Below are 12830 nucleotides of genomic sequence, written 5' to 3'. Positions count from 1 at the left end.
ACTCAAGTATGCAAACAGGTACGTATACTTAAGTAGTCGGTCTGAGTTTGGGTTCGCCAGTATGCAAATGGGTACGCATACTTAGTTCACTTCCAAATCCCAGCAGAAATTCCTGGACCTATACTCTAGCACGTATGCGTACCGGTATGTGTACATGGTACACAGAATTTCACAACTACAAGTACACATACGAGTATGCATACTTTAGTTCCGGTCATGGATCACATACATGCAAGAATACACACTATGTTTATAATCCAATGATGGTTAAGTATTCTAAACTCTTATTTCAATCATTGAAACTTTCGTAGAGGATGACAATAGCCATTTTCACACACTATTAGCATCCAAGCAATTGTAAAGTTATTGAAATAATCATAACGAAACATTCCAAGTCTACACCAAATGATTGTATCACACAAACCATGGAAGATGTTACCAAGCGATTTTTCCATGATCATCTTTTGACTTTCGTCAAGAATATAAGATGAACTTGGTTAAAGCGAAATCTTACCAACACATATTTCGAGAAATATATAAGCGAGTTAAACTCAGCTCGAAATCTCAAATGTGTATAATCGAAAAATATAGTAGTACGACTTCTGTCTCAATATAGGAGATAGAGTAGAAATAAACTTTCCAAGTGATAGATGAGTTTTAGTCTCCACATACCTTTTGTTGATGAAGTTCCACAAGCTCTCCTTAGTAGTTCTTCGTCTTCAATTGATGAACGTCGTGAAGTCTAATGCTCAACTACACAATCTATCCTAGTTTGAGACATTACTATAAGTAGACTAGGAATCAAGACTTATAGTTTTGATCACTAACATTTACAAACAAGCTTGAGATAGCAACGCTTGGAAGTTCGACCGAGCAGTGCTCTAACATTCTTAAAACCTTGACAAGGAAAAATACAACGGGACAAAACCTTGACGAAGGGAAAAGAATACAACGTTATGGTACAGTAAAAACCTTTTATTATTATGCTCCCCCAGATAAGTACTTCAGTGAGATCTTTGAGCCGAGACTTCCCAATTTCGATAAAAGAATTTCTTGAATGTAGGAGATTGTTGTTCTTTCATGAAGAAAATTTCTATTATATGAAGTCTTCTTTTGTGTTTGTCTTGTAATAGTAGTGTTCTCTTGTCTTCATGCTTCTTTAAATACATTGAGCACTTGGATCTAGGATTGTTAGCTTTTTGAAGATGATTTACATTGATGTAGTTTCTTCAACAAATGACCAAGATGTAAATAAATTACCGTAACTGAACAAAACTGTATTTGTGTCCATACCTTGTGCGGATTAGAATAACACTCAAATTCTTAGGAGATGGTTATGTTAATTATGTCTAATCAAATGTGCGCATCCACTAAGTAAACGAAATTATACAACTCCCCCTTGGATAACCACCATGTTGAATTAAATTGCCTCACTAAAATAAACTCCAAACAAAAACTCACTTATAAAGCAAGCTTAGCCTGCATATAAATTTCAGGATTTCATATAAAGAAATTCATAATGACTTGATTAGCAGTGAAATCCGAAATACGCAATTCATGACCTTTAGAAAATTTCACGATTCTAGTTTGTTTAGCCTGCATATAAATATTAACAATAATTTGATGACTTTACCAAGATAACTGTGACATTCTCAATTTTAATATTAGAAGGCGTGCAACTTGCTCTTCTTGCAATTTACTCTTATGTATGTATACCCATGTATATCTTTATTTCAAGATTCTAGTGCTTAGTGTAGATGGGGGAAAATAATTTGCTGGTTTTTTAGGGAATTGAAGAGACGCACGTGTTGTCGAGACTCCTCAACCGAGCAAACTTCTCAACCTCACACAGATGCACTTCAAAGGGAGTGCTTAGATTCGAGAGATCAATTTGTAGGACTCCGGCCTAAACCAAGTCAATGGCCGTTCCAGAGTCAATTCGATCACAAAGAGGGAGATGGGTTGATTTGTAGGAGGGAAGCTGAGAATTGTGTGGTATCAATGATGATCAAGGATTGTGGATGTGTTGAAGGTTTCTACAAGTTTTCTGTGAATTGTTGAGTTCAAAGTAAGTTCTGGTCGATTGATGGAATTTCTGAGAGTGATGACTCGAAAAATTTTCCTCTCAATCATGGATCCAGAGACCTATTTATATTGTCAGAATAAACACATTGATCCATGTAAGTGTGACGGTTTCTTGTGTAAAAGAGTGGGAAAGTGGGAGATTGTGGTGAAACCAGTTCCAGGTCGTGCGAAGACTCGGTTAACCGTCTACCCACTACTTTGCTAACTCCTTCAATCGTTTGCACGACTTACTCACATTTCTCATCGTGGATGAATCCACGTGTCGTAGGCCGCCAGACCAAACCCTAAGTAATATCCCCCCATGTGACGTGATTGATGTCTCGCGAACGTGGAGTCTGCAAAGCAGACGTGTATTTGATTAGTCAGTCGTTGACTTGATTAGACAATGAGTATAAGTTTTGTTGAATTGAGCATGAGTGACGAATGCTCAGTGATTTATGGATCGAACATACGTGCAGTTCTTATGTTGATATTGCTCGTCTGAGCAAATACTGTAAATTTGAGCAACTGAGCAAGTATTGCTCGATTCGACGAATTACTGAATACTGATAGTTGGATCAATATTCGAGCAACTGAGCAAGTATTGCTCAATTGGATGAATCACTGAATATTAATAAATTAATGAATATTGATAGTTGGATCAATATTCGAGCAACTGAGCAAGTATTGCTCAATTCGACGGATTATTTATTGGTAACGTGACCCAATAAAATATTAATTAAAATATTGGTAGACTACCAAACATTATACGATTAATCCAGATGTTAATTTCTGAATCAACATACATTTATTAGTGTTTGAACTCGCTCAGAATGGTGATTTCTGGAGCGTTTATTCGAAACCCTAATTTTTGGTCAATTGTTTGTCAATTGATGAATTGGTGAAAATAGGTCATGAGTGAGGGAGGGACCGACCACATGGAATGATGGACGTCCATGTGGCGCCCAAGTGCTCGAGTGAGCGTGCACCAGGGTCCTTAGTTGGCAAGTTGGTGAAAGAATGATGATTAAATACCGGTTTCATCATTTATTGAAGTAGTGCTCGATTGAGCATTAGGTGATAAAATCTAATTATGGAAAAGTGAAGGACAGAACAAGAGGGCATAAAACCGTCCCTTGGTGGTCGTGGGACCGTCGGATGGTCGTTTGGTTTTGTAATACAGATGTAAAGATAGAAGTTACTCCTTGGTTTAAGTGTCTCAGGGGAGACCAAAATGCCAGGTGCCTCTGAACAGCTAGTGAGAGTTGGATGCTTGTAGTCGATTTGGATTGAAAGATTCTTAGACATCTTTCCTTCCAAATCAACCAGCATTTTATGGCCAGAATTTCTATTTCAGAATTTTCATACACCCCTGCTATCCAATTAGAGTACATTTGTGCGAAAGAGAAATCTAAATCACTATTGGATTTTATACCTACCATAGGAGGCAGCAAAGAAACAGGTTTAGCATAGGGACATTCAAAAAACAAATGCTTCAAAGACTCACATTCATGCTCGCAGAAAATGTGTTTCATGTCTATATCTTTCGTGTGTTCACCTAGTCTTTTCCTAACATGCAGGGCATTATGAATACACTTCCACAAGAAGATTTTAATTCTTTCAGATATGTTTAACTTTCAAAAAGTTGTAATATCAGTATCAATGATATCAATCGATGGATTTTTAAGTTTTTGGTACATTGATTTAACAGTAACATTTATGTTATTTGTAAGTAGCCATCTTAATCTATCTTGTTTCAGTTTTCCATTTGTATTATTGAAGATTCTAATTCCTAGAATCTTTTCTGCAACTTTCTAGCAACTCAGATACAAGTGTTAAAAAGATTTAATTGATTACCACGGTAAGGTATGAAATTTTGTTCCATACCTGGAATCCAAATGTGGATTGACTTACCATCGCCTACCTCCCAACAACTGAATTTATGGATTAAAGAGACCCCTGCATAATGCATCCTCATATCCACGAAGCATTATAATGTTGAGTTTTTAAAGTATTTGGTCATAAAGACAGAACCTAAAAGGGTATTCTGCTGAGTTGTTATTCTCCATGCTAGCTTGGCAATCATTGCCTTATTCACTTTGTTTGCTTCTTTAAATCTTAGACCACCTACTTCAATTGTTTCACACAGAACAAAACCAACTAATGTGATACTAACATTTTTTTTTGTTTACCCCGCCAAAAGTCCCTTTGGACTGCATCTATTTTATCTGTGATTTTTAGAGGCAGAGAAAAACACCCCATTTGGCATGTAGGCGGACTAGATAAGACAGTTGTACCATTCCAAGATTGAGCTTTGTTTTCCCCATTGACAATCTTATGGAAAGTCATTTTTGATCTATCTGCAGATAAAGGAGCTCCTGAGTAAGAGTCAATAATGCTAATTTTTTCTTTATTCCGAAGTCCATTTCGGAGTAACAACAACGCCAATCATTTCCCCATGGTAGAATCTGCATATCCTTCATTTTCATTGCTCTTAATCTAGGGTAGTTTGGTACTACGCTGACCCTACATTACAAGCTACTCTAACTTGGACGGATCTACACTTTATATTCAAAGAGCATGCCTACTACACCTACTACACCATGCAATAGCAGGTCACTTGATATGGACAAATTAAAGCAAGTGAAAACACGCAAGGCAGTTTAACTTAATGCCTACATTCAGAGCCGATGTTGAAGTTAAAAGAGTTCTTTATACGTTATTCTTGCTTACATTCTCAGTTCAAGCGGTCTAAAAATCAAGCCCATACATTTTCTGTATTGTGCAGCCTTAAAACATTAACTCCCCTAAAAGGAGATTCCTACCTTAAAGAAAAAATCGAAGAAAAAATCAGGAAACTTTTTCTTGCATGCCTAAACCCTCAAACTTTAGCTCCAACAGAATTGCTAGCTATTCGAATCATCTATTAAGCTGGGAAGTTTCTCGGCGCCTACAGCTCGTCCTGTTAACAAAATGAGAATATGAGAAACTTAGTAAGATGGAAATAAATAGGATAAATAAATATTTGACAAGCTATAGATACAAAAGTACTTACATGTTGTTCATCGTCAGAATCATCAGCATCTGCTTCTGCATCAGCCTTTTCATCCTTATCAGAATCTTCGGCATCAGCCTCATCATCTTCCTTTTCCTAGTAGAAACATGCATGTTAATTATAGATTGGAACCCAGGGTGGGGGCACAGAAGATTTAAATGAAAATGTGTGACAAGATTTGCTGAAGGAGATACTTACTTCATCTGATTCACCTGCTTCATCCTTTTCCTGTAAGACAGGACAGATAATACAATAAGATAACAGAATTAAGATAATCATGATGGACATTTGACAGAGATGGCCTAGGAAATTGGCAAAGTCAGGTTACGCTTCTGCCATTTCTCAACAAGAAGAAATGATTACACAATTAACATTCTACAATACATGTAACAGAGGCCGATACATTATTTATTTAATCTAGGTATATAACATTTCGAAAAAAGAAATAACACAAATAAAACTCATTACCTCTTCCTCTTTCTTTTTCTCGGCCTCATCAAAGGCTGCCTTCTCGCCCTATAAATTTGAGTTTTGAACATGATTTAGAATCTTCCTCAAAAGCAGATACAACAACCATAGAAAAAGAAACAGTATAAATACATACCTCCTTTTGTTTTCCCCATGTTTCCTCTGCGAGCTTCTTTGCATAATCAGGATCATCGCAGACCAAGACGTTGTCGAACATAGTTCCTGATTTCACCTGGAAAATGTGTACATCTTGCTAATTAGTACCTTTATAGTCAAAGAACAACAATGTAAAGCATCAAACAGTAGTTAAAACAAATACCTGCCACAATTCAATGCCCACATATTTCAACTTGGGGTAGACATAGATCTCAGGGTCATCCTTGAAATCTGTGTAGCAACTTAATAAATCAATAAAGTATTTTGCAAGCGAAAATTTGAAAATGACATAAGCCGTTTGAAAACTTCAATAAAAGTCGGCTACTGCCACAAACCTGGGTTGTCAATCATAGGTGCCTTCCATTTTCCCTTGTAGTTGGGGTTCTTAATTTGCTGCCAGTAGCAAGAGAAAAGTTAGAGACTGGGTATTTTACTATTTTCTATTAAAGTAAATATTTTATACATAATTGTGCAAACCTTTGCTGTCCATGGTCCCTTGTATTCAGGGTTGGGAACTGTTGGAGCTGTCCACTCACCATCTTCTGACTCATCCCAGTCTTCAGGCTGCATTAGCAAATACAATGAAATTAATACCTTGGAAGCCATCACTTGAGTTGTAAAAAGTACAAATACACATGAAAATATCTAACAAAACGCATACCTTTTTCGCTTCAGAGTCAACAATCTCTTGTGGAATGTCATCATATCCCTTTGAGAACATAAAAAAGGGCAATACAATTAGTAAATAAACATGAAGATAAAAAATGGTGATTGAGAGGAGAACCTCAAAAGGATCTCTTCAAAGAAATACCTCTGGCTTCTTATCTTCAGGATCATCAATGTACTCCTTGTCATCCCAATCTTCAGGCTGTACATTGACAAATTTGTTAAAACAAGACTGTAAAGCTAAAAAGAAGCTAAATTAACAGCTGGCTAAAAATAATTTACCTTCTTGGCTTCAGGATCCTTGATTTTCTTAGGAGGGAGAATATCCCAATCACTGTACAAACTTCCAGTCTGTTTCTCAGTGTTGTCGATGAGGATGCTGTATGTAGCATCTGGTCGAAGGATGAAAGTGTACACATGAGTAAGCTGGTCAGTCTCGCAAGGAACATCCTTCTTGATCAAATGATTCTTGTCTCCCTTTGTAAGAATTGCATGGACCTTTTTGGTACTGTATCCACAAATGTCTGGGCCAAACATGATACTGCAATTTATCGAATAAAACCCACAACTACGTTAGAACATTAACTTAACCAACACTTGTACACAAAGTCACAAACCAGTACTAGTTACCTGTATGGAGTGTCACCACCAAACTTCTTCTGGTCAACATCATCACTGAGCAACTTCATGTAGCCACCACCACAATCAAGCTTTTGCTCGTGTTTAACATTGAATTGGAAAACCAATGTCTTTCCTTTGTTGCTGAACTCGGGGAATGCAGCAGAGATGGCATAAAACCTGTAGTCTTCACTGGTTTGAATACCTAATCAAACAAATCAGAGTCAACTTGAGTATTTTGGAATCTAGCAGGTCTACAAATAATCAACATACAGATATTAATGTGATTCAAAATGACCAAGTCATATATCATTACCTTTGTCATTAGCATCACCGTTCCATTTACCGGAAGTAAAGTTCCACTCCCCAGCCATGTTCTCATCCTTCTTCCAGTCAGATTTAACCCATCGATTTTCCCATCCATCTATAACAGTCCACAAGCAAGAATTACAATCAAATTACTAGATATACCAATATCAATCAAACTAATTACACTAGTAACAAGATCTCTCAGTAAAAATTACTTTCACTCAGAAAAAAAAAAAACAGTAATTAGTAAAATACTAAAACCTCTAGGGTTTTAATGATGATGCAGTGATGGTGTATATCAATCAATTCCGAAACACGATTTCTTACGTAATCAATTCAAACATCAGTCCTTTTCCTAATCGTATAATCTATTTAACTATATCAGTCTTTTCCTCGGATTCCCATTCAAATCTATACGACTATTCAGATTTTAAATTCAAATGTATTTAACTATTCAGATTTTTATATTCAATTGTATATAACAATTACGATTTTTCAATTTTCTCAGATCTATATGATTTCGAGTCATTAAATAACTAAAAAGGAAGACCAAGCATAAGATCACAGATACAAATACCAATCTAGATATCAAAATCACAGATCTACGTCCAAAAACTCATCACCAAATCATACTGAATAAAAATGTACTCGTATAAATTAACAGAAAAAACCAAATCAAATTCAGAAAAAAAAAAAAAAAACAAAGGGATTTAGATTTTCACCTTCGAATCGTTCTTCGAAGAAAACTTCAGCCGAAATAGTTAGAAAGAGTGAAAGAGAAAGTAGTGAGAGGAGAGCAAGATTTGCTCGTGGAGACGCCATCGTTACTTAGCAGCGAGAGAGACAAGAGAGAAAAATGTTTACTTCTTCTTCTCCTCCTTCAGACGAGTGAGGGAGTAATATACGAATCTACATCGATAATATGGAAAGGTTAAATTAGGAAAGAAATTTATTTTCGTTCCAGAATTACGTTTTTGGGTATGGAATTTTTGGGGTAAGACTAGTCTTTTAATGCGAGTGAACTAAAATATATTGAGTACTCGCGTTTTGATTGGTTATCGTTTGCTTGTGAGGATGTGGAAACCAATGGGATGCTGAGATTTGGCTGATTATGAGTGAGAATGAATCATCTGGATTTACTGAAATAGCCTTTAGGGTTTGTTAGAACCTAAGCTTTTGACTTTTTCTGATAAGGATATATTCCACGTGTGGGTGAGTGGAATGGAAACGGGATCGAAAAGATCCTGGTCGTATTCCAAAAATTAAAATAGACTTGACCGATTTTGATTTAGGGAATAAAATTTAATGAATGTGATTTTTAGCCTACAATTGAATAGTAAATCAGTTTTGGAACAATAATATATCACTCGGAAATTACTTTTAAATTCATCATCATTTGAGTTTAAAGATAAAATGTTCGGTGCAAAAATTATAGGACTCCATGAAAATAACTACCTTAACATGGAAAGAAAAACTAGGCTAATTTTTATTTTTTTATCTTTTTTTTTTTCGTTTTTATTTAATAACAGAATTCTTTGTTAATTGATCATCCTTCATGATTCACATTTTTATTGGGTCGCATGTGCTTGGCATACAAGTGCATACAGTTGCACTTGCCCATATAAAACCAACTTTCTTTTCTAGCAGCTGTCATTACTAATGATAACAGAGGGAACTTAAATTTGAAGTGTTCATTATTTTTCTTACTTATGCATTTGAATGGATTAAGGCTGCGTTTGGTAATGTTTTTGTTTTTCCAAAAGCACTTTCAAAATCTATATATGTCGATAATTTTTGAAATTGGTATTTGGTAAAAAAAAAATCAAAGTATTTTTTACCCAAAGCACTTCCCAAATTCCTCAATTTTCAAAAGCTGGGGATGAAGAGCTTTTAAAAGAAAGTTATTATTGGGGCGTCACATTCCATTAGAGCGGCGTCACCTTATAGGACAAAAACGGGTCACCCATAAGCAATATCAAAAAACCCTTATCTCAAATAATTTTGTAATGACTAAACAACCCTTATTTAGTTAATTTTAATTTAATTTAATTAGATAAAAATTAAATTAACGAATTTTGTTGTATACTTGGTGAATTCTAGGAAAAAGTTTTTGTGTGAAGAAAAAATGACCGTAAAATAAACTTCTACGGTTGGAAATAATCCAAACCTGGACGTAAAATCACTTCTACGGTTGGAAATAATCCAAACCTAGACGTAAAATCAGATTCTACGGTTGGAATTAAAAGGAACCTGGACGTAAAATGAGCTTCTACGGTTGGAACTAATTCAAACCTGGACGTAAAACTATATGCAAATAAAATTCTACGGTTGTAATTAATCCAAACCTGGACGTAAAATCTCCAAACCTGGACGTAAAATCACTTTTACCGTTGGAACTTAAAGAAAACTGGACGTAAAATCGGATTCTACGGTTGGAATTAAAAGAAACCTGGACGTAAAATGAGCTTCTACGGTTGGAACTAATCCAAACCTGAACGTAAAATTACATGCAAATAAAATTATACGGTTATAATTAAAAGAAACCTGGACGTAAAATCACTTCTAGTTAAAGGGTAATCTAGACATTTTGTATATGTGTTAGGATATCCCATAACCAGTTTTTTGGACATTAAGAATCCAAGTGAAGCCCCTCTATTGGAGTGTGACGCCCCAATAATAGCCTTCTTTTAAAAGCTACAAAAGCATAAGCTTTGGTCCCACCTAAATTTAATGCTTGATTTATCTTTTTTATCCCTATTTTATTTTATAAATGACAAAAGTTACCCTTAAACTTATATACAATCAATTTTTTATTTCTTATATTTTAGTTTTTAAATATTATTATTTTTTATTTTCAAACTATTTCATTTACCATTTCATTTCATTTATCAATAGTAAAAATAAAAACAAATATTAAATAATTATTTCATTAATTTTAGTTTGATTTTTTGTTTGAAAATTATATATATATATATATATATACTCCCTTCGTCCTAGTTTAGATGCTAAAATTGAGGATTTTTTTTTTTCCTAGAATACTCGTTATACTTCATATTTTTCCACCTTTTATCCTGATTTTCTCCTAACTTGGAATCATGCCATAATTTGGAGAATTGTGTATTTCAATTTTCAAGACACACTCTTAAATACTTTTCTCTTTATATTTCCTCTAATTTGAATTTTTCCAACAAAACAACAAAAACCTAGACATCTAAAATTGGGAACATTAAATACTAACCTAGGGTAATTATGGGAAAAAAAATTATTCTCTTTGTGTTTCTAATCTTTGTGAAAATCCTATTTTGGCATCTAAACTAGGACGGAGTATATATTAAAAAGTGGTTAAGTAAAATTATTTTTTTAACAATCATAATAATAGTAGCAATTAGTAAATTTAATATTATATATATTTATATTGAATAGTAAAAAAATTAATTATTTTTAAAACCAATAAAATCGCATAAAACTATTTTCAAAGATATGTTTGTTTTTGTCATTTGCTACAACAACAATGGTTGAATTTGATATTTTACCAAACACACTTTGACTGTTTTTTAATCAGCTTTAACTTTAGTTGATATTTTACCAAACATCGAACTGTTTTTTTCTCACAGCACAGCAACGCACAGCAGAAAAGTGCTTCTACAAAAGCTGCAGCAATACCAAACTAAGCCTAAAACTTTGGTTTTTTAAGTATCATCTTATCGATAATTTTCTTAACTGGGGTCTGGGACTCTGGTGCTATTACAGACTTAAAGATTAAGGAGTGTGTGTTTTCCGCAACATCTTATCTTGTTCGATTGTTTATACAGTTGTCACATAATCATCATTGTACGAATAGTTGGCATGACTTCGCTTCAAGTGTGGTGATTACAATGCCACGAAGCACCGTGCTTTGTTATTTGACGAACTTGCAAATATACTATTAAGAAGCTGAGAGAGTATTGCCATTAAAACAAACAAAAATGATTGGTGCACCGTGCGGTGTGTGCACCGTGTGGCCCATTCCTGCCCCACTCCCTATCCCGATGTTGAGAGGGAATCCTGGACTGTCCGATCCCCTCTCGGTGCACAAACTCGATAGTTTTAGACAAGCTGTAAAATAAATACATAACACTGCAGAGTGATAGCCTATCGAGATAATAACTTGGTTCATCGTATGATATCGGATTCGTCCTCATTTAAAAGCATACAATGAGCCGACACAACACACGAAAAATGTGCATAATGTGTTGTGTGGCTGTGCCGTGGTGTGTGGTGATATCTCAGAGATTAAGTCAGTATTTATTGTGTGCACTGTTGTGCTTTCTTAGTCAAAAGCTTGGCATAACACAATACACGGGAATATCAGATAAATAACCATCTTGTTGTACTGTGCTGAATACTTAGTATTGGTGTTGATCATATTATTGGAGAGCTAGCTTTGGAGCTTGGTTGCAGAATTGAGCAACTTCCTATCAAATATTTGGGTTTGCCTTTAGATGCAAAACCTAAAAATGCTTTAGTATGGGATGTGATTCTTCAAAATATGGAGGTGAAATTGGCAAAATGGAAGGAGAGATTTTTGAATAAAGCTAGTAAGTTGGTTTTCATTAAGAGTTGTCTTGCCAGTTTACCGATATATTCTCTATCTCTTATTGATTTACCAGTTAGTGTGGAGTTGAAGATGACTAGACTGATGTGAAAAGTTTTATGGGATTCTTCTGAGGATAAAAAGAAAATGTGTTGGGTATCTTGGCTGAAAATATGTAAATCTAAGAAGAAGGGTGGCTTGGGTGCAAAAAACTTAAGAATACTAGTAAATCTTTGAAAGCAAAATGGATATGGAGGTATTCAAGGGAGAAGCAAGCTCTGTGGAGAAAGGTGGTGCAACAGAAATCTCAAAATACTGAAGATGCTTTGATTCCAGGTGATGATGCTAAACCACATGGAAGGAGTTTTCGGAAAATAATTTTGAAGTCTACTCAATTTCTTCATGATCACTTTGTGTTCTAGCTAAAGAATGGGAAATGTATTAGGTTTTGGATTAAGTGAACAACAAATGGTCCTCTTAGAGTCATATATCCAGCTATTTATAAACCTTGTTGTCAGAAAAATGCTAATATCACATATATGATTGAAGAAGGAAGACTTTGTTTCAAATTAAGAAAAAATCTTCCTTCAAGTGAGCAGTTGGAATGGAAGTTACTTCGTAATAAGCTTGGTTCAGTTCAGACTTGGTGAATGAAGATAATAATATTTTAATGTTGGAACCATCATCTGTTCAGAAGTGTTATGAATCTCAAAATGAACAGAAAGATGATTGTCTCTTTCAAAAATATATTTGGAGAAACGAAATCCCTCCTAAAGTGAGTTTTATGATTGGGATAATTATCACAACTACAGCCAACTCTGAGCATGTTGAGCCACATAGGGATTACTATTCGAAGTGTTTTGTGTGGTATCTGCAAGAAAGAGGAAGAGATTGTTGATCATGTATTACTGCATTGTGAGT

The 12830-nt window shown here is 34.9% G+C and overlaps 1 protein-coding gene across 1 annotated transcript; it reads right to left on the bottom strand.

The window, feature by feature from the left end:
* Positions 1–4757: 4757 nt before the first annotated feature.
* On the bottom strand, positions 4758–8239 carry LOC113358151 (calreticulin-like). Its single transcript, XM_026601686.1, has 14 exons — positions 8059–8239; positions 7344–7451; positions 7040–7232; positions 6692–6950; positions 6555–6611; positions 6405–6452; positions 6221–6307; positions 6079–6136; positions 5907–5974; positions 5724–5819; positions 5588–5635; positions 5318–5347; positions 5120–5215; positions 4758–5026 (listed from the first exon to the last, which is right to left on the bottom strand). The coding sequence occupies exons 1-14, from the start codon at positions 8156–8158 to the stop codon at positions 5015–5017; spliced, it is 1260 nt and encodes a 419-aa protein (XP_026457471.1). The 5' UTR covers positions 8159–8239; the 3' UTR covers positions 4758–5014.
* Between the last annotated feature and the right edge of the window lie 4591 nt (positions 8240–12830).

The sequence above is a fragment of the Papaver somniferum genome, chromosome 3, assembly GCF_003573695.1.
Source record: "Papaver somniferum cultivar HN1 chromosome 3, ASM357369v1, whole genome shotgun sequence".
Classification (NCBI taxonomy): domain Eukaryota; kingdom Viridiplantae; phylum Streptophyta; class Magnoliopsida; order Ranunculales; family Papaveraceae; genus Papaver; species Papaver somniferum.
The sequence above is the reverse complement of the archived record's forward strand: the minus strand, read 5'-3'. Positions and strand labels throughout refer to the sequence as shown.

Excerpts from the sequence above, each read along its gene's own strand:
- LOC113358151 (XM_026601686.1), bottom strand. The coding sequence starts at position 8,158 with ATGGCGTCTCCACGAGCAAATCTTGCTCTCCTCTCACTACTTTCTCTT. Across the intron at positions 6,137-6,220 it reads AGGGACCATGGACAGCAAAG|CAAATTAAGAACCCCAACTA; the intron begins GTTTGCACAATT and ends TGCTACTGGCAG. Across the intron at positions 5,216-5,317 it reads AAGCAGGTGAATCAGATGAA|GAAAAGGAAGATGATGAGGC; the intron begins GTAAGTATCTCC and ends TGTTTCTACTAG.